Source organism: Camellia sinensis, chromosome 1 (assembly GCF_055761805.1).
Source record: "Camellia sinensis isolate YWXY chromosome 1, ASM5576180v1, whole genome shotgun sequence".
In the NCBI taxonomy this organism is placed as follows: domain Eukaryota; kingdom Viridiplantae; phylum Streptophyta; class Magnoliopsida; order Ericales; family Theaceae; genus Camellia; species Camellia sinensis.
The window spans coordinates 2,359,814-2,381,732 of NC_138961.1; the positions used below are offsets into that span (position 1 = coordinate 2,359,814).

A 21,919-nucleotide genomic window follows, 5' to 3' on the forward strand; every position below is an offset into this window, starting at 1 on the left:
TAGAACTGATTTTTTGTTGTTGTTGTTTTGATCTGGAATTTTTTTTTCCAATCGATTGCTTTTGTAGTCTTAGTAATATGATGTTTGTTTTGATTGATTTTTATGCATTATTACCTAATTTTAATTGCAGTATATAATGCCAAAAAAAAAAGAAGAAAACTCTTGCTTTGTGCAATCAATCATTAGTTCTTAGGGTTCTTTTCTTGGAGTTAGTTGCTGGGTGATTCAATTAACAAATGGAAGATATTTGATTGCCGTAATAACACAAGTATAAAGTATACTGGATTGTACTTTGCATTACTATTTCTATTCCTAACACCAACTCCAATTAACAAGCAGGAGTACCCAGAAATGCATCAAAACACACATACTATCATGAATGACAACAAAAGCATTGATAGAGGAGAGGAGCGTCATGGAAGGATCAACAAGGCATTCATTCTCCAACTTCCATGCCATGTAGTAATTGAAATCTTGTGCAAACTCCCAATGAAGGCCCTTGGCAAGTGCAGGTGTGTATGTGAGGCATGGCGTGATTTGTTCTTAGACCCACATTTCACTGAATCACACTTTTCATGAGCACACACTTGTCTCCTAGTTCAGTCGAATAGTTCTAGATATGCCGATTCAAGAACTCTTTGCTTTATTGAGTTTGGAGTTTCGAGGATTGATGCTGTCATGAATATCAGGCAATCTAACTTACCGAAATTTGGGATTGAGCTTGTGAGCTCATGTAATGGCTTGGTTTGCATGCAAAAAAATGGCCGTCTCTACTTATCAAACCCGACCATGGGTGGTGAGCATTTGACTCTTCCTGTTGCTACAGAGGACCTCTCTATTCCGTTTGTATGTGGGTTTGGCTGTAGCCAGAAGGTAATCAATACAAGGTGATTCAAATATTTAACCAATTGAGTTTTCATGATAAATGGCTGGCAAAAATATGCACAATTAGCTCTGGCACATGGAGATGCCTTGGCGATGTTCCTCATCCATTTCGCTATCGTTCAGTTGGTATTTATCTCAACGGATTTCTTCACTGGCTTCCTGATTATCCTCAGAGTTCTGAGTTAATCTATGCATATGATCTTGAAAGTGAGAAATTCCAACCAGTGCCACCGCCGCCTACGTTTTCCATGTACCCAGGTGGGAATATCTGCTGGTTGAACCTTGGGGTAATGGAAGGTCACCTTTGTATCAGTTGCTTCAAAGTGGATATTGTATGTCCTGACATAGACATATGGGTGATGAAAGATTATGGTGTTGGGAAGTCTTGGACTAGAGACCTTGTCATTAAACACCCTAGGGAAGGCTGGTGGGATCCCTATGGGTTTCAATTGATAAAAGTTCTGAAAAATGGGGGAGTGTTGCTATTGTATTATTTTAGCCCATTTGTTTACCATCCTGTGACAGAAACTTTCAGGAAGGCACAGATAGAGGGAATTAAGTCTCAGATAGAGGCAATTGTTCACGTTCCAAGCTTTGTTTCACTCGAAAGTGTTTTGGGGGAAGAAATCTTAAAGGTTTGGATTCTATTTAACTTGAGTTTTGATTATTTCATTTCATAATGTGTTCAATATTCCTATCATAGAGGTACTGTTAGGTAATGAAGGTGGATAGGAATCGAATGGTCATTCCATAGCTTCCTTATGGAATGATCACTCTTTTACAGTGATAATTCAATTTGCAATGCATTTTCATAATTTTTTTAGTAAACCAAATGTGAGAATGAACATTATGATGAAATGATCATTCCATTCTAGCTCATTCCAATAAACCAAACATAAAATAAGTGCTCTGTTTCTAAATACAAGGTGACCTATTTCTATGCATTTCTGGGCAACAAACAAGCATTTGATCCAATTTATCTGTAGTCTTATTAGATAACATCAGCATACCATGATCACCAAAATAAGTTTGATTCAAATATATATTTTGTGTCATTATTTGAAACACGTTTTAGACAATTAGATACTCGTCTTGGCATGTCAAAACTCACACATTCGACTCATTTTAGACTCTATTCAAATCTTGAATTCTCTGTGGACTCTGTTGTCTTCCATCTCATTTTTAATACCTTAATAAAATTTCTCAAGGTTTTGAAATTCTCAGCTTTTATTTAGGCAGCACATGCTATTTTTTTGAAATCTTGTCACTTGTAAATAGTCCTCTTCTGTTTTGTTTGCTGAGAGAGTTTTAATTGATCATTAGATATGTTTAATTGGCTTGCAAAATTTTATTCAAGGCCATATTTGTTTCGTAGAAAGTGAAAATAGGAGTAGATAGCAAGAGCACCTTTTTAATTTTTTGTTTCCAGTCAGATGCTTTCCCATTACCCAAAAATGCATTGAAACACATATCGATAAAGGAGAGGAATATCGCCGTTGGAAAAACAAGGCATTCATTCTCCAAATTCCTTGCCACATAGTAATTGATATCTTGTGCAAACTTCCAATGAAGGCCCTTGTCTAGTGCAAGTGTGTATGTAAGGCATGGCATCATTTGTTCTTAGACCCTCATGTCGCTCAATCCTACTTTTCAAAAGCACCCACTTGTCTCCTGGTTCAATCCAATAGTTCTAGGCATGCCGATTCAAGAACTCTCTGTTTAGTCAAGTTTGGAGTTTCAAGGAACAATGCTGTTGTGAAGATCAAGCAACCTAACTTGCCCAAATTTGGGATTGAGCTTGTGAACTCGTGCAATAGCTTGGTTTGCATTAAAAAAATGGCTGTCTCTACTTATAAAATCCTACCATGGGTCAGTGTTTGACCCTTCCCGTTGCTGCAGAGGACCTCACTATTCCATTTGTATGTGGGCTTGGCTGTAGCCAGAAGTGTAATCAATACAAGGTGATTCAAAAATTTAACTAACCAAGTTTTCATGATAAATGGGTGTCAAAAATATGCACTGTTGGCTCTGGCACGTGGAGATGCCTTGGAGATGTTCCGTATCCATTCCGCTATCATTCTGTTTGTGCTTATCTCCATGGAGTTCTTCAGTGGTTCCTTGATTATCCTCGAAGTTCTCAGTTATATATGCATTTGATCTTGAAAGTGAGAAATTCCAACCAGTGCCACCGCCGCCTACATTTTCCATGCACCCTAGCGGGAATATCTGCTGGTTGAACCTTGGGGTAATGGAAGGTCGCCTTTGTATCGGTTGCTTCAACGTGGATGTTGTATGTCCTGACAAAAACATATGGGTGATGAAAGATTATGGTGTCAGGATTAGGGGTGAGTAGCGGATATACCGATCCGTCAAAACTGACCGAACCGAACCGATCTGCCGCATTTTGGACGAATGCGTGATGATGAGCGAACGGTTGCGGATTGATTTTCTCCAATCCGCAAATCTGACGGACGGATGGTGGATTTGAGATTCCTTTGATCGCAACCGAACCGAACCGCCGAACCGCGAGTACCCCTAATAATTTATAAGACTTTGTGTTTTCAGTTTGTTTAAATATTTGTTTGTGTTTTCAATTAAAAAAGAGTTTAAATATTCTGTTGAAAAAAAGTTTTCAACTTGAATATCTTTTTTGAATTGAAAAAAATAAACGTATTATTTATCTATATTTTTTAATTTTTAAATCTATCTCTAAAAATAATAAATAGAAAATATGATATATGTGGGTTGGTTTTTGTTTTCAAAAACAGATATAGATGTAACAATATAGAGACATACAATCTCTACTATTGCTCTATTCATGGTTTTGGTGGTTTGAATTGTTTTTATATTTTAAGAACCACAGATTGTAATACTTTATGTTGATGAGGCATGCTGTGATTGTAGTATGTGGATGAGGCATGCAGTGATTGTGATATTCTAAAGTTTTAAACTTTCTTGCTTTGGATGAGGCATGCAGTGATTATAATATTTTTTTAAGTCATTGACTATTATACTTTCTTCTTTTTTTTTTGAATAAATGTACAAGTTGAATTATGTTGAAAATTTTAAAATTTTAAACCGCCAAACCGATTCGCATCCATATGCCAAATCACTAATCCGCTCAATCTACATCCGTCGGATTGGCGGATGGATGCGGATTGATTTTTTCCAATCTGTCAATCTGGCGGACGGATGGCAGATTGAAGGTTTTGTGGCCGCAACCGACCCGCGCCCACCCCTACTCAGGATGTCTTGGACTAGAGACCTTGTCATTAAACATCCTAGGGAAAAGGGGGAAGTCTTGGACAAGAGACCTTGTCATTAAACATTCTAGGGAAAAGGGGTTGCATCCCTGCGGGTTTCAACTGATAAAAGTTCCGAAAAGTGGTGGTGTGCTGGTGGTGTCCTGTTATTGGATGATAATTGCCTACTTATTTAGGTTCCCGTGACAGAAACTTTCAGAAAGGTACAGATAGGAGGGATTCAGTGTCACATAGATGCAATTGTTCATGTTCCAAGCTTTGTTTCACTCAAGGGTGTTTAAAGGTTTGGATTCCTTTTACCTTTGAGTTTTGATTATTTCCTTTCATAATGTGTTCAATATTTCTACCACTAAGGGCTCTGTTTCTAAATTCAAGTTGACCTATTATTCTATACATTTCTTGAGCAACAAATAGCATTTGATCACATTTATCTGTAGTCTTATAAAACAACATCTGCATGACCACCAAAATAAGTTTGATTTCATTTTTTTCATGGGACGTTGTCCATCTGTTTCCATAGGCATAGGTCCCTGCCATTTGGTCATCCTTCTTCTATCTTGATCCCTGTGTCTGGAGAGCTAGGAATGAAGCAAAATATTTAGAAATGCCCCCCTGTTAATCCAACCGTAGTGTTTACAAAGAAAGAATTCATTCTGTGAAGAGGTGCATCTTCCTCCTTACAAATCAATTTGCCATCACCCTTTTTGTTGGGTGAAATCTACCTATTGATTTTGTTAAGATAAATAAATGTAGATGGAGCTTCTTGCAATGACCCTGGCAATGCAGGTAGTATTGGAGGCAAGCTTCTTGCAGTAACCCCGATTCTGAATTTGCATTTATTGCTTTTTGCAGGAAGAAGACTGCCACCAAGTGCAGGCTGCTCCATCTTTGTTGGGACAACCATCAATAACTATGTTGATTCAATGAAAGCAAAGATGCATTTCTGCTATTGAGAAGCAAAGAGTGCTGTAGATTTTCTTGCTAAATTTGCCTCTTTCTCAAAGATCCAGCCCCTTGGTTTTGAGACCTGCGGCTCCAACAGGCAAATCGTCATTACACCTGGTGCGACCGTCTTTCTTCATTTTCTGATGAAATTTTCTTGTGTTAATAACTCTAGCGAGGGGAGGAAATTTTCTTGTGTTAATAACTCTAGCGAGGCTATCCCCCGCCTACACAATCATTTGACTTTCTTTCTTTGTTTACCTCACAGGTTTCTTCGTCTAATATGTTAAATAGATTACATGTTCATGATGCCTTTTACTATGAACTCGTTATCTTTGCTTGTATATATGAATGGATTTTCTTTTCTTTCTTTCTTTTTAAAACTCAGAGTTTTATCTATAGTCATTATCTTCCCACTTTTGAGTTCTGTTATAAAGATTTCTTTGCTTGATTTAAATTTACCTTTTGTACTTTTTTTTAGACAAAATTACGGAACTTCACTGATAACCACTGCATTACATATATTGAACAAGAAATATTTGAGAAACTCATCACTTGGATGGATTCAACCTCCAAAACAGACAGATTCTGAATCCCCTGCATCTTCTTCTTCGGTAGCCATAATCATCTCATCTCTAGTTATACTGATGCTTGAAGCAGATGAGCAAGTAGTGTCCGGTAAAACCCTATGCAAAAGCATTGCCTTCCTCTTCCTTCGATTTTGTTGCCGTTTTCTGAAAGATTCCAAAACATCTCTTTCCTCTCCACCTCTCTCCTTCGGCTCTTTTGATTCTTCCAAGGCAGAATCTTCCTTGCTAGGTTCACTAGAACTTGCAATCATCATTGGGAAAATGAGCGGCTTGAAGCAACAAACAAGAACTATGACAAATATAATGTACATGTGTAACGATGTCCACACATAAAATGTCCATTTCCATCTGCGCACGATTTCTTTTCTCCAAGGCAGCTGAGAGTTGATGATAATTTCAGCTTCGTACAACTGTGGAAGGAAAGTTGTTGTAGGCCGTGGAACCATAGATATTGTGATAGCTTTAGTTCTTGGATAGCCTTCTTTATGCTTCAATACTGGAATGTTTATCTTCTGAGTTTCATCTGTTATTCCTAGTAATAGTGGTATGCTCATGAGAAATGTTCGAGCAAGTCGAACTGGGAGGCTTCTAAACCTCAACATGCATGGTTGGCTTGATTTTGCTATTGCATTGCCCTTAGTTGATATTAGTTCTGTATTCAACTGGTGAAAAACACAAGTCATGAGTAACAAACTTTGCAACACAGGAATTGCATCAATTATTAATGGATGCTCTGAAGAAAGCTTTCAGGTCAATTTCCTAAGAAGCATGAACACTTGTGTCCATGTTGGACATGTATCTGATATTGACACTCAGTTGTATATATGTCTAAACATACCTTATTATTTTCTAAAATTCTTTAAGACTTGGACAGGTTTAGCATATTATTTTAGAGTGATTCCAGTAATGAGTGTGTGTATATGTGCATCAATTCGGTATCTACTTCTCAATGAGATTAGCTAAACAATTCCTGATTTAGCATGCAATAATGCTAACTGCATTGAATTAGATCACAAAACTAGATCACAGAATGTGTGCAATTTTGAAATCTATGATGGGTGTGATGTGGACTATATTGGAAATAAATTCCAACCTCTGTGCATATTTAGTAATTCTAATTTTGTGTACCTACATTATTGTTTAGCAGGAAAGTGTCCTTTATAACCACACGTAGAGAATTCCAAAATTCCCATTTAAATTCCACCTAGTCTTTTACTCTTGACATATCAATCCAAGAGATTGGATTCCTTTAAGTTAGTCATCTAAAGAGAATTTGGGCTTATCCATTTTGAGGTTGGTTTTGGTGATTTGAATTGTTATTTTTTTTTTATGATTTGAATCACATCATTTAAAAAAAAATAAATGACCATTATAATTTCAAAAATAATAAAATAAAAATATAATTTAAATATATATCTATTGATTTCCAAACATGTTGATAGTTTACATAAATATCGTACTTAACGAAAAAAGTAAAAGTAAAAGTAAAAGGTGAATTGTTTGGACCACTCCAAACAACTCTTCTAAAAGTGAAATGGTCAACTCGAGAAATCCTGTCAATAATATCTATTTGATCACCCTAATCAGGCCATTTAAAAATTCAAGATAATGGGTTTGTACCTGGTCCACGGTTCAACAGTCCACCATAGAAAAAGAGAAGAAATACGTGAATTACCTGAAACACCCCAACTTGCCTATTATAGTCAGATTCGGGCAACAAAAGAACCAATGAAACATAGAAAGTATGCCCAACCGGCACACCCGTCATCTTCTTCCTCCGCCTCCCTTGGCCGCCATCAAATGAGAGGATTGCATTTGGGTGAACTTGAGTGTAATCAAAATTCAACCTCTCTCTCACAACCACGGGCTCTTCCACCCATAACTCCACCAACCCAACTCCCAACACGATTGCCAGAGCCATCACCATTATCAAGACCATGCACACGTGTACAGCACCCAGAAGCCCCATCCCTATCTTCCGCACCAAGACGCTGGTTCCGTGTGCCACCGTACAGGGGGCTCTGGCGGCGGCATGGACCGCCGATTCGACGGTGTCTTTGGCCTCTTCGGCTTGGCGAAAGGACTCAGAAATGAGGGAGAAGAGAGAGAAGAAGGGAGAGAAGAGAGTAAGGAAACAGTTGTAGATGATTTCTAATGGGTTTGGTAGTATTGGGGGGAAGAAGTAGTTGTAGTAGTAGTAGTAGTCTTTCTTTTCTTCCACATCCATGATGGTATGATGGTGGTGGTTGTGATGGCGCTTGGTGGTGGTAGACCTAGACTAGTCCTCCTGGTTGCTGAGAAGCGATGGCGTCGTCTTTTCGGCGGACTTACCATAGTAGAGTTTTGAGAGAGAGAGAGAGAGAGGTCTGTAATTGGCAGAGACAGTTCCAGCTGTCTATTTGCATGAAGAGAAGCTGAGTAAGAGACGACACGTTGCTCAACTCCTCAGCAATTTACTTACACCTATCCTCTGCTATTCAGGAGTCAAGAGTCTCTCCTTGCAGTCCCGTCCTTGTGTTCGTCTTTGCAGGTTTTTGGGTCTATTTTTAGGTCCAATTTTGATAATCTGAACCGTTCATATTTTATAATTTATTCAATATATCAAACCTGTAAAAAATTAAATTGATCGGATATCAGAAAGTATGTGTTCGGAAAACTGTTTATTAAATTATTTAAAAAATAGTTTTTAGTTCAATTTTTCGAACACATACTTTCTGATATTCGATCAATTTGATTTTTTACAGGTATGATATACTGAATAAATCATAAAATATGAACGGTTCGGATTATCAAAATTAGGTCTAAAAGTAGACCCGAAGGCCTGCAAGGACAGGCACAAGGACGGAGGCTGTAAGGAGAGGATCCTGATTCGCTATTCAGACCCACTTTTTTGTTCCACTCTATACACCTAACGTCAAGTCAAGAAAATAATTGATTAATAATATAAAGTGAATTTAAAAAATAAATTTATATATTATTTTTCTTTTTTTATATCAATAATAGGGGTGGGCGAAGGTCGGTTCGCGGAACTTCTAATCCGTCATCCGTCTGTCAAATTGGCGGATTGGAGAAAATCAATCCACATCCGTCCGCCAATCTGGCAGATGCGGATTGGCGATTTGGTGGATGGATGCGGATCAGTTTGGCGGTTTGAAATTTTATAAATTTTCAACACAGTTCAACTTGTGCACTTCCTAAAAAAAAAAAATATTAATATTAAAATCAATAACTTTAAAAAGTATTACAATTACTGCATACCTCATCAAAAGAAAGAAATTTTGAAACTTTAAATTATCACAATTACTGCGTGCCTCATCCACATATTATAATGACAGCATGCATTATTCACATAAAGTATTACAATCTATGGTTCTTAAAATATAAAAATAATTCAAACCACCAAAATCATGAACAGAGCAATAATAAAGATTGTATGTCTTTGTATTGTTACATTTATATATGTTTTTAAAAATAAAAATCAACCAACATATATCATATTTTCTATTTATTACTTTTAGAATTAGATTTAAAAACCAAAAAATATAGATAGATAATACGTTTATTTTTTTCAATTCAAAAAATATATTCAAGTTGAAAATTTTTTTTCAACAAAATATTTGAACTCTTTTTCAATTGAAAACACAAACAAAATTTTTAAATAAATTGAAAACACATAGTCTTATAAATTACTAAGGGTGATCGCGGTTTGGCGGTTTGGTTGCTGCCAAAGGAATCTTAAATCCGCCATCCGTTCGCCAAATTGGCGGATTGGAGAAAATCAATCCGCAACCGTCCGCTCGTCATCACGCATCTGTCCAAAATGCGGCAGATCGGTTCGGTCCGGTCGGTTTTAGCGGATCGGTATATCCGCTGCTCACCCCTAATCAGTAATATTATACTCTTAACAAAATTTATCTAAATGAATATTTAAATATAATTAAAATTTATTTTAAATATGAATCATATTATATATATGAAAATAAAATTTGCATCATCTATTACCTTTGTAGATACAGATTCTAATTCAATATTCATTTTCTATTTCTCAATTCAAGGAGAAAGTTAGCGTTGACAGTTATAGACAATGGTCCGATTTTAATAAAACTATTTGACATTGGTGGGCCCACAAAAAGTTTTGACCCACCACTTAGAGTCCAATTCACGATTCAAGTATTAAAGCCTAACACTCTTAAGAATTCAATGTTGAACCAGGAACTAATGGCATCTAAGCATTTGTCAAGTAGGGAACCAGTCACGTAAGCAGACAAAAATTCTGCAGAGTTATTACACCATATATCAGCCATTAATGAGATTCTTACAACATTAAATGCAACGACCCCTTCACGTCGGAACAGACAGTCTCACCATGAACAATGCAAGTTAGAGTATAGACTTTCGGCCAACACGACAGGTCGGAGTAGACAAGGAAATGATAGACAAAGGATATAAGGAAGTTTCCAAGACACATCAAAGATTAAGTTCTCTATTCTTCTTCTCTCCCTCTCTCTCTACACAGTCAATCTCCTATTTTCTAACTTGATCGTCGGAGGGTCCGCTGGGGGACTCTTATTTCCCGTTAGACCTTTTTGCAGGCACTACCAGCAAGCTTCGAGACCTGTGAAAGGTGTTGGAAGCGTGGGTCGGCCCGACTCGCCTTCCTTTGGATCAGCAACATCATCAGTTCTACTGACATCGGTGGGCCCACAAAAGGTTTTGGCCCACTACTTAGAGCCCAATTCACGGTTCAAGTACTAAAGCCCAACACCCTTGAAAACCCAATGTTGAACCAGGAACCAATGGCATCTAAACAATTGTCAAGCAGGGAACCAGCCACGTAAGCAAACAAAGATCCTGCAGAGTTATTGCACCACACATCAGTCATTAATGAGGCTTCTACAGCATTAAATACGGCAACCCCTTCACGTCGGAACAGACAGCCTCACCATGAACAATGCAAGCTAGAGTATAGACTTTCGGCCAACACAACAGGTCGGAGTGGACAAGGAAATGATGGACAAAGGATATAAAAAAGTTTCCAAGACACATCAAAGGTTAAGTTCTCCATTCTTTTTCTCTCTCTTTCTCTATATAGTTGATCTCCTTTTTTCTAACTTGATCGTCGGAGGGTCCGCTGGGGGACTCCCATTCCCCGTTGGACTTTTTTGCAGGCACCACCAGCGAGCTCCAAGACCGGTGAAAGGTGTTGGAAGCGTGGGTCGGCCCGACTCGCCCTTCCTTGGACTAGCAACATCATCAGTTGGCGTCGTCTGTGGGAACGCCACTCCAGTTAACAGTTGTGCTCATTGTTGTTGGAGACCCGTTTCCAATAACTTCTCCTTACCGTCTATCGAGGTGGATGGTTACAACAAGATCCATGGCTTCTCAACACAATGTTGTCAATCCCTAAGCCGATCCTCCCAACCCAAACAACCTACCTTAGTACTTCACAGAGCTCACCAATAGCATTAATCACTTAGTCGAACAAAACTAGGCCTTGATCAACGCTTTATTCTAGCGAAATCTCTCTATATCTCCTCCATCACCACAAGATATCCCTGCCAATCGAGAATAGACCCCAAGCCATCCTTTCCAACAAGCCCACCTTTCCAACATGGAGGGTCTACAATCCCCACCTCAAGACATGAACCCACCACCTCGGGGCTTACATCCATCAATTCAAGCACCTGTCCTTGAAGCAGAGGCTAGTAGTGTTCAGCCCTCACTGCACTCTAGAGGGGACAATGTTCCCATTTGGAATGTGGAACTCTGAGCCATGAAACTCCAACTTCAGGGAGTCATGCAAAACATACAAAACAAACCCTCAACAACAGCTAACTCCCTATTTATCTCCTCTATCTGGGACAAACCCCTGCCCCCCAAGTTCAAAATGCCCTCGATCTACACCTTCGATGGCACAACTGATCCGGTCGACCATTTGGAGACCTACAAGACCCTCATGATTCTCCATGTTTTCCCTAAAGAGATCATGTATCGGGCTTTCCCCGTGACGCTTAAGGGGTCAGCTCGACTATGGTCTAGTCAACAACCGCCGGACTCTGTCTCTACTTTCCAATATCTAAGTGATTCCTTCTTGAGCCATTTCATTGGTGCTCAGCACCAGCGGCGCCTGGCAACTCAACTGCTTAATATCCAGCAGATGGAAGGGGAGTCACTATGTAGCTTTGTTACCCGTTTTAACACCGAGGCCCTATAGGTGGCAGAAAATGATGACAAGGTCATCCTCATAGCCTTCATGGTCGGTTTACGACTATCCAATTTCTTTTTCTCCCCTTCTAAAACCCCTTGACCGCCATAGCCATTCTCCTTTCCAAAGCCCAAAAATATATGAATGCCAAAGACTCTTTGGCAGCCCGCCAAGATTCCACACCCAAAAATCCACCCCCTAAGGACAAAAGAAAGGAACCTGAAACCAGATCCTCCCAATATACACATCAACACCCTCAATATACTGACCGAATTGCTCCAGCCAACCGACTGGCACCTACCCGACCACTCGGTCAGTTCGAACGATACACCCCTCTCAATTCCTCCATAGAACAAATCTTGAACCAGATTTATCAAGATTACAACCTGAAATGGCCCCAACCATCACAATCTCCCTCCAACCGGCGAGATCAATCCAAGTACTGTCGCTTCCATTAAGACCACAACCACAACGCTGAGGAATGTGTTAACCTTAAAGACCAGGTAGAGAATTTGATATGCCAGGGACGCCTCAGTCTGTTCACGATAGCCCGTCCCCAGCAACGACCGAGGACTGACCCGCCGGGGGACCACCGTCGACATACACCCTTGACAACCCGCACAACCTAAGCGAGACAATGATCGGCTCCTACCACAACCCCGGGCACAAGGTAATCCCGCCTCTCCGATCGAAGAGATCAGAGTCATCGCATGCGGAGGGCCATCTCGTTTGGCCCAGCGAGCCGAACTTAGCAAAATCAGACAAGGCTCCGATAAGGAAGTAATGACATTGGATCGCCCCTTCAAACACCCCAAGCAATGGTCTGAACCCATAACCTTTACAGAGGCCGACTGCACAGGCATTCATTATCCCTACGACGACCCCCTTGTCATCTCCGCTCTCCTATCCAACTACAAAGTTAGACGGGTACTTGTCGACAACGGCAGCTCTTCAGACATCATCTTCCTGAACACCTATCGTCAACTCAAGGTTGGAGAAGAAAAGTTGTCCCCTCTCTAGACCCCGCTAGTCGGCTTCACCGGCGATCGGGTGACCTCCATAGGCTCCATCGATCTTCCCATTACCATTGGAGAATATCCACTGCAGACCACCAAACTACTCACTTTCCTCGTCGTCGACTGTCCTTCTACTTATAACATCATCCTCGGACGCACGGCTCTCAACGCTTTCCAAGCTGTCACCTCCACATACCATCTAGCTATGAAATTTTCAACCGACCTCGGGGTCAACACAGTGAAGGGCGAACAGATGATGGCCAGAGAGTACTACGTCGCTTCGTTAAAGGAGGTCAAAATGAAGGAGGCTATGATCATCGAAGGTCTCGACATCAGAGACGAGGAAGAGTTAATCAGAGAGGTGCCAGTGGAGGAACTTGTCGAAGTGCCTATTGATCCTACCGATTAAGCCAAAACAGCCAGGATTGGCAGCCAACTGTTCTCTCAAGCTAAGGCTGATCTCACGGCTCTCTTAGCCGAGCACAACGATGTCTTCGCTTGGACCCATTCAGACATGCCGAGTATCAATCCCTCTTTCATTACTCATCGTCTCAGTATTGAGCCCCACTTCTGACCTTTCCGACAAAGACAGCGTATTTTTCACCCAGAACGCAATACCCTTATTGCCACTGAGGTGGACCAACTACTGAAGACACAGTTAATCAAAAACGTAGACTACCCCAGGTGGCTGTCTAACGTGGTCTTGGTCTGCAAAAATAATGGCAAATGGCGACTCTGCGTCGACTATTCTGACCTTAATCGAGCTTGCCCCAAAGATAGCTATCCCCTTCCCTGGATAGATTTGTTGGTCGACGCAACTGTAGGACATCAGATGCTTAGCTTCATGGATGCCTTCTCCGGCTACAACCAAATCTTGATGCACCCAATTGACCAGGAGTACATCTCCTTCATCACCGACAGAAGAACTTATCACTATCGTGTTATGTCATTCGGCTTGAAGAATGCCAGAGCAACTTACCAACGCTTGGTTAATGTCGTCTTTCAACACCAGATAGGTCAAAACATGGAAGTCTACATCGATGACATGCTAGTCAAGAGTAAACTCTCATTGGATCACTTGGCAGACCTGCGAAAGACCTTCAAAACCTTACGCAAATATCAGATAAAGCTAAATTCGGAGAAGTGCGCCTTCGGCGTGGGATTTGGAAAGTTCTTGGGCTTTATGGTTAACCAACGAGACATTGAGGCTAACCCCAAAAAGATCAAGGCCTTGATAGAAATGCGGTCTCCTAGAACAATCAAGGAGGTTCAACTGCTCACGGGCAGAGTTGCCACACTCAACCACTTTATTTCTTGAGCAATCGACAGGGGTCTTCCATTTTTTAAAGTCCTCCGACAGGCGTTCGGATGGAGCACCGAATCCGAAGAAGCCTTTCAACAACTGAAGCAGTGCATGGCCAACCTTCCCCTCCTCTTTCAAGCACTGCCAGGCGAAACCCTCTTCCTCTACTTAACCATGCCAAACATTACGGCCAGTGCTGCCCTCATCAGGGAAGACAACTCAGTACAACGACCAGTCTACTACATTAGCCGCGCTCTCAGGGGGGCAGAACATAACTACCCTCCGTTAGAAAAAATGGCCCTCATCTTGGTCAAAGCCTCCAGACACCTCCGACCTTATTTCCAAGCTCACTTCATAGTGGTTCTCATTGACTAGCCTCTGAAAAAGGTCATGCAACAACCAGAATCGTCAGGAAGACTTATGCAATGGTCCATCAAGCTAAGTCAATTTGAAATCTCTTACTGACCTTGAACAACGATCAAAGGCCAGGCTATCGTCGATTTTATCTTGGAGTTCACCAATCTCACTCCGAACATACCTCCTCCGCTAGCACACTTCACCACTAATGCAGAAGACCCCCACTCCTGGACCCTTAGTGTTGATGGTTCATCCTACAAAGAGGGTAGTGAAGCCGGTCTAATCCTCACCACCCCAGAGGGTGGGTACTTCAAGTGTACCCTCTGTCTCCTGTTCGACGCAAGTAATAATGAGGTCGAGTATGAGGCCTTGATACTAGGTCTTCGACTAGCCAAAGACATTGGTGTAAGTCATATCCACGTATTCAGTGATTCCCAATTGATTGTCAGACAGATTACTAGGGAGTTCAACGCAAAGGAGGAGACGATACGAGCATACAGAGACATTGCCCTTCCTCTTGTCCACCTCTTCAATACTTTTCAGATTAGACACATCCCTTGGTCAGAAAACTCAAGGCGGACAAAATGACTCAATTAGCCTCGGCTAACCAGTCAGACCTCAGCCATGGCATCCGCATTGAATACCTGACCCATCCGGTGACTTCGCCAAACCCGCAGGAGGTCCACTTTCTCCAGAACGAACCTATCACATGGGCTCAAGACATTATTCCGTTTTTGACACGAGGGGAGTTTCCAGACGATAAATAGTAGGCTGCTAAAGTCATAGCCTGGTTGTCTAATTACATCCTTATCAACGGCCTACTATACAAATGGGGATTCTCACGCCCATACCTCAGGTGTCTCAGTCCTGCTCAAGTGACCTATGTGATGAGAGAAGTCCACAAGAGAATTTGTGGTAATCATTCGAGTGGAAGATCTTTGGCCCATAAAATCCTCCGCACTAGCTACTTCTAGTCCATGCTCAATCAAGATGCCAGCGAATTTGTACTTAAGTGTGATAAATGCCAGCGCTTTGCCCACATCCCCCATGCTCTACCAACAAAACTAATTACACTCAGCAGTCCCTACTCCTTCGCTAAGTGGGACATCGACTTAGTCGGTCCTTTGTCCACTAGTAGGGGCCAAACCAAGTTTGTTGTGCTTGCCATTGACTATTTCACCAAATGGGTGGAAGCAGAACCCCTTGCTAAAATTACTGAGCGAAACACTACCAGGTTCATCTGGTAGTCGATCATGTGCTGATTTGGAATCCCCCAAGCCATTGTTTCTGACAATGGCAAACAATTCGACAATGCCAAGTTTAGGAAATTTTGTGATGAGCTCAATATTAGACCATGTTTCTCTTCCCCAGGCTATCCCCAAGCCAATGGACAAGTCGAAATCACCAATCACTCCCTTTTGAAGATCATCAAGACTAAGTTAGAAGCCGCCAAAGGACTCTGGGCAGAGGAATTACTGAACGTACTTTGGGCATATCGGACGACAGTTCGAACCCCCACTAGAAAGACCCTCTTTTGCCTAACATACGGCGCCGAGGCAGTCATCCCAGTGGAAATCGACCTGCCGACCCCTCGGGTTTTACATCCGAATCCAGAACTAAACAAAGAGTTGCGTCGGGCTGACCTGGACCTAATTGAAGAGCTCCGAGAGGCAACTTCTGTCAGACGGGCATTGTATCAGCAGAAAATGAGAACACATTATAACCACAAAGTCTGACCGCGAGAGTTCATAGTGAGAGGTCTCGTCTTGAGTGAAACAACCCTAGCCACTAAAAAACTGACCAAGGGCAAGCTAGCAGCCAAATGGGAAGGACCTTATGTTGTCAAGGCCAGACCCCGCCCGGGTACTTACTGTTTCCAAGATATGGAAGACAGAGACCTCCCACATCCATGGAATGCCGAACACTTGAAGCGTTATTTCCAATAAAATGGTGTCTCCTGTTTTTGTATCATTCAATTGTTGTATGATCTCTTTTGCCAATCTGAACACTTGTTTATTTTTGTTTTTTCCGTGCACGGTGTAAATTTATGATCGACAGACTGTGCCTTAATGACAACAATTTCACATCTCCATTATCTGTTTTGCGCTTCAATGACAAGTCTTAGACTAAGTCTCAGCCAGACTGAGCCCTCCAAATCTCAGCCAGACTGAGCATGAAGAGCTCAGCCAAACTGAGTTAAGCCAAGCCTTAGCCCGACTGAGCCCTCCAAGTCTCAGCCAGACTGAGCATGAAGAGCTCAGCCAGACTGAGTCAGACTGATTTAAGCCAAGCCTCAGCCTGACTGAGCCCTCCAAATCTCAACCAGACTGAGCATGGAGAGCTTAGCCAGACTAAGTCAGACTAATTTAAGCCAAGCCTCAGCCGGACTGAGCCCTCCAAGTCTTAGCCAGACTGAGCATGAAGAGCTCAACCAAACTGAGTTAAGCTAAGCCTCAGTCCGACTGAGCTCTCCAAGTCTTAGCTAGACTGAGCATGAAGAGCTCAACCAGATTGAGTTGAGTTAAGCCAAGCCTCAGCCCGACTGAGCCTTCCAAGTCTCAGCTAGACTAAACATGAAGAGCTCAGCTAAACTGAGTTAAGCCAAACCTCAGCCCGACTGAGCCCTCAAAGTCTCAGCCAGACTGAGCATGAAGAGCTCAACCAGATTGAGTTAAGCCAAGCCTCAGCCCGACTGAGCCCTCCAAGTCTCAACCAGACTAAGCATGAAGAGCTCAGCTAGGCTGAGTTAAGCCAAGACTCAGCCCAACTGAGCCCTCTAAGTCTCAGTCATTTTGAGTGAACCCTCCAAGTCTCACCCAAACTGCATAAGAAGCACCCAGCCAAACTGAGTTGTACATAGCGCCACTACTTAGTTAAATCCCAGTTTATTCTTATCCCAGGTCATTTTTACCATCTATACAAGTTAGATTACTTGTCCAATTTTACCATTCATACACTTTATTAACAATTTTACCATTCAAAAATAAATAAATAATAACAACACTCCATAACAGAACTGGCACCTTTATTTATTAACAACTTGCACCATTATACACTTTATTACAGAAAATACATTCACTTCATTACAAAAAACAAACAAGCAAACAAACAAACAAACAAACAAAAAAGAGAAAAAACACCCAGCCCTTACTCCCCTTCGCTGGACGCAAGATCTTCCTTTTCTAACCCCTTATCCAGGGGAGTCTGGGCGATGTTGTTCTCTTCTACTTTCACCAGACTGAAGTCCACATCTGGGAACAGCTCTTACGCCTTATACCTGGAGCTCATCCAGCCGCTGTCCTAGTATTGGCTCATCTCGTGCTTGTAGAAGTCTGACCGCTGAAAACTTTGGATTACTTCTTCTTTGTTCCTACCTTCTGCAGCCACTCCTAATAGTCCAGCACCCCCTTCACCCTCCTTAGCCAAACTCCTGGCAACCACCGTGTCGATGGCCATCTGGAATTCAACAGACCCCTTAAACTGATCCACCGTCGCCATACACAAGTTTGGGTACGCCGTTCTCTCAGAGGCCATTTTGGCCCTTTCTTTTTCCAGTATCATCTCCAATTCCGCGATGTGCCCATCTGCTTCTTCCTTGTCTTTTAGGGCCTAGTCGCACAAATCTTCATTATTGGAGAGGGCCTTTTCCAACCTTTCCTTGGCAGTGTTGCAGGTTTCTTGGACTTCGCCTACCTTCCTCTGTTTGCCCGCCAACTCAAACTCCAGCAATACCGCCTTGTGGCACACCACTCCCAGCTCCGATTTGGTGATGGCGAGCTCGGAGGCAGCGCGTTCTGCCAATTAGCTCTGCACCACCGCCAATACTTCCATCTTCTTAGCCCTTTGCGCATAGTCTAGGCCCTTTGCACAAGCACTCCGCGCTGCTTTTCTCCAGCCCGCCATCCTTCACCCCTTCCAGCTAGGCCTTCAGCGGCTCTGCCTCCACCTTCACGTGCGCCGCCTTATTCAACAGGGCCGCCACCAAGGTCGTCGCTTCCATCTGCACTGAACAGAACCCTCTCAGGAGGTCGGCCTCTGTAAATTGTGCCATCGACCGCACGGTCGCATTCTCCACTACCCCCAGAAGACGATCTGCGACGACCCTAGCTTCGCCCCCTTCTTTCGTAGATCGACTAGCCATCGCGCAAGCATGATACGTGGCGGCCTTCAACGTAGCGCTCGTCTCTGATCTGCTCGTTCGGCCTCTCCCTACCCCAGAACTTGGGGACACTTCTTGTACAGACACAATCTTGGGTGATTGCTCCTCCAATCTCTTGCCTCCTGCCAACTGCTTTGGCTCAGCTACTTCACTCAGTACTTGGACACTTGCGCCCATGGCCTCTCCTACCCTCATCCTTGTCTCCCCCACCTTTACTTCTAGGGTTGCCTCTGTCATCCCCTCATTTACCTTCTTCAACACTGGCTCCCCCTCGCTCTCTTCCGCAGCCGCCCTTCTTTTCTTTTTTTTCTTCAACACCGCCTCCACCTCTTTTTTGCTCATCTCCTTCAACGGATCCACTAGGGGTGGTAGCGGCGCAAAATCGGTCAGATCCTTATCTCCCAGAGGCTTAGGGCGTGGTTAGACTCGTTCATTCATGACCAGCTTAGGCGCATGGCCTAACTGTGATTCTTTATACTTGACTGCCTTGGCGAATGTCCTTTGATCATTTGCCTCCTGCGTCTTCCTTCTCGCCTCCAACTTTTTCGGCGCAGGGTCCTCCTCAGTCGGCTGTGGCCCTAGACTTAAGGCAAACAAGGTTGAAGGCTGGATAAGATTATCCCACTTCACGCCCTCATTCTCCCTCCACTATTTTACCCATTTAACCATATTCTTTGCCTCTGCCTCCAGCCTTGGCTCCACCGACTTGATGGGAATTTTCCACATTATGTGCAGCCCCCTCCTGCCATTTACTGATACGTAAAACCACCTTGGTCTCCACCCCTTCATTGACGATGGTAAACCTGCCACCGCCTGCAAGGTCACCCATGTTTCTTGTTAATCAGAGGCCTTATAGCAAGAAAAGAATTCATTCACTGTCATCGCTGCTCCCCCGGTCGCCCATGCCCATGCGATCGCGCAGGTCGGTAATATTTTCCACGCGTTGGGCATAAGCTAACCTGGCGCCACCTCCAACCGGTTCAGTATGTCCACCACTATTTGTGGGAGCGGTAACCTCAAACCCCCTCGCAACGCCTCCTTGTACAACGTAAACTCCATCGGACGTGCATCCGACGTCCTCTCCTTAGATATCGATAACTTCAACTCTATCTCCACTAGAATCTGGTACTTCTTATGCACCTTATCCAGCTCCTCCGCCGTAAATGTTGATTTGTTAGCCTTAGTGTGCCAGTGGTCAGATCCCACTTGGCTAATTAGCCTTACGGCCATGATCATTGTGGATGGACGAGGTCGTGCCGCTTGCTCTTCTCCTCTTTCCTCCCGCCTCTCTGTCCTATATTACTCCGCCGACTCCACCGCATTGTCTTTACCTAACGCCTCTAACCTCATGGCTGACGTTTCGTCTCGAGCCATTTCTTTTATGTTTCTGTATATTGCTTTGGACACAGGCACGAGGAAGTTCGCAAACTGTTGAAGGGAAGTTCGCAAACTGTTGAAGGGAAGTGTCACATGAAACGAATGAGGTCAGGTCTGGGATGTGTTGGTTTCTCGCAATGAGATATGTAAAACGGATAACTCCAAATGCCCACGGTTTGCCTATTTTCCAAGGATCGAGGTTAAATTTCACCAATTTGAAAATTTCAAAAGTTACAACCTCTGCCTTTTCCACGTCCTATCCTAGTCCTAACCTTTCACTTCCTACTAACACATCACCTCCCTCACCGCTGGTTTAGATCATCCCACATGTACCACCACAATTCCCCACTCTTTTCCCCTTCCCCATCTATTCCACTTCACATTATCACGTGCTTTATCGCTGCTCGAGCCCCGGGCGCCACCACTACCTCTCTTTCGGCCCCCCTTCGCGATCAATCCTCCTCTCGGTTGGTCTTCTCTCCTAGCCCCCCTTCGTGATCGGCCCTCATCTCGGTCGGTCTTCTCGCCCGGCCCCTCTTCGTAGTCGGCCCTCCTCTCGGTCAGTCTTTGTGTTCGGCCCCCTTTGCGGTCGGCCCTTCTCTCGGTTGGTCTTATCGCTCGGCCCCCACTTTGCGGTCGACCCTCCTCTTGGTTTGTCTTCGCGGTTGGCCCTCCTCTTGGATGGTCTTCTAGCTCGACTTCCCCTTCGCGGTCGGCCCTCTCGCTCAGCCCCACGCACTTCCCATCTTATTCTTATTCCCTTCGTTGGACTGAAGCTGCACTTGGGAATGGGGGACTACTGACATCGGTGGGCCCACAAAAGGTTTTGGCCCACCACTTAGAGCCCAATTCACGATTCAAGTACTAAAGCCCAACACCCTTGAGAACCCCATGTTGAATTAGGAACCAATGGCATCTAAACACTTGTCAAGCAGGAAGCCAGCTACGTAAGCAAACAAAGATCCTGTAGAGTTATTGCACCACACATCAGCCATTAATGAGACTCCTACAGTATTAAATGCGACAACCCCTTCACATCAGAATAGGCAGCCTCACAGTGAACAATGCAAGCTAGAGTATAGACTTTCGGCCAACACGACAGGTCGGAGTGGACAAGGAAATGATAGACAAAGGATATAAGGAGGTTTCCAAGATACATCAAAGGTTAAGTTCTCCATTCTTCTTCTCTCTCTCTCTCTCTCTACACAGTCAATCTCCTCTATTCTAACTTGATCGTCGGAGGGTCCGCTAGGGGACTCCTATTCCCCGTTGGACCTTTTTGCAGGCACCACCATCAAGTTCCGAGACTGATAAAAGGTGTTGGAAGAGTGGGTCGGCCCGACTCGCCCTCCCTTGGATCAGTAACATCATCACTATTAGAATTAATAATTATTAATTATCTTCATGATATATAAATTTGTTTCTTTCAAAAAAAAAATGAATATAAAATATATATGTTTTGATATTATACACGAGATTTTGATTTTATAATCAAATTCTATACACCTAGTAGAACTATTTTTGCATTCTCCCTCTTTTCGCGAGTTTGAATTATGTGTCCATCCTATGAAATAGAAAAAAAAAATTGCCATCATTTCATGTATACAGGTTCTTTTTTTATAACACTCAAATTGTTAAATGAAAAAACAAAAAAAAAAATGGGGGGGACAAATCACTCTATGCATAACGGATATATTTGGTCATTTAAAAGACAAGTGAGATGACACATGTTTGCATACGGGGACACAACATATAATCATATAATCTTTTTTTTTTAATGGCGAAATGTTTGAAACAATTTACACATTATATAAATATAAAT

The 21,919-nt window shown here is 42.8% G+C and overlaps 2 protein-coding genes across 2 annotated transcripts; one reads left to right on the top strand and one right to left on the bottom strand.

The window, feature by feature from the left end:
• Positions 1-375: 375 nt before the first annotated feature.
• Positions 376-5,473, top strand: LOC114300739 (F-box protein At3g07870). Its single transcript, XM_082880039.1, has 4 exons — positions 376-512; positions 666-744; positions 867-1,520; positions 5,001-5,473. Exons 1-4 carry the CDS (start codon positions 376-378, stop codon positions 5,073-5,075), a joined length of 945 nt encoding a protein of 314 aa, XP_082736165.1. The 3' UTR covers positions 5,076-5,473.
• A 64-nt stretch (positions 5,474-5,537) lies between these two features.
• Positions 5,538-8,073, bottom strand: LOC114300738 (Putative adipose-regulatory protein (Seipin)). Its single transcript, XM_028245601.2, has 2 exons — positions 7,356-8,073; positions 5,538-6,342 (listed from the first exon to the last, which is right to left on the bottom strand). Exons 1-2 carry the CDS (start codon positions 7,905-7,907, stop codon positions 5,656-5,658), a joined length of 1,239 nt encoding a protein of 412 aa, XP_028101402.2. The 5' UTR covers positions 7,908-8,073; the 3' UTR covers positions 5,538-5,655.
• Between the last annotated feature and the right edge of the window lie 13,846 nt (positions 8,074-21,919).

Excerpts from the sequence above, each read along its gene's own strand:
- LOC114300739 (XM_082880039.1), top strand. The coding sequence starts at position 376 with ATGAATGACAACAAAAGCATTGATAGAGGAGAGGAGCGTCATGGAAGG. Across the intron at positions 513-665 it reads AAGGCCCTTGGCAAGTGCAG|GATTGATGCTGTCATGAATA; the intron begins GTGTGTATGTGA and ends TGGAGTTTCGAG. Across the intron at positions 745-866 it reads TGAGCTCATGTAATGGCTTG|CCAGAAGGTAATCAATACAA; the intron begins GTTTGCATGCAA and ends GTTTGGCTGTAG.
- LOC114300738 (XM_028245601.2), bottom strand. The coding sequence starts at position 7,907 with ATGGATGTGGAAGAAAAGAAAGACTACTACTACTACTACAACTACTTC. Across the intron at positions 6,343-7,355 it reads GGCAAGTTGGGGTGTTTCAG|TTGAATACAGAACTAATATC; the intron begins GTAATTCACGTA and ends GTTTTTCACCAG.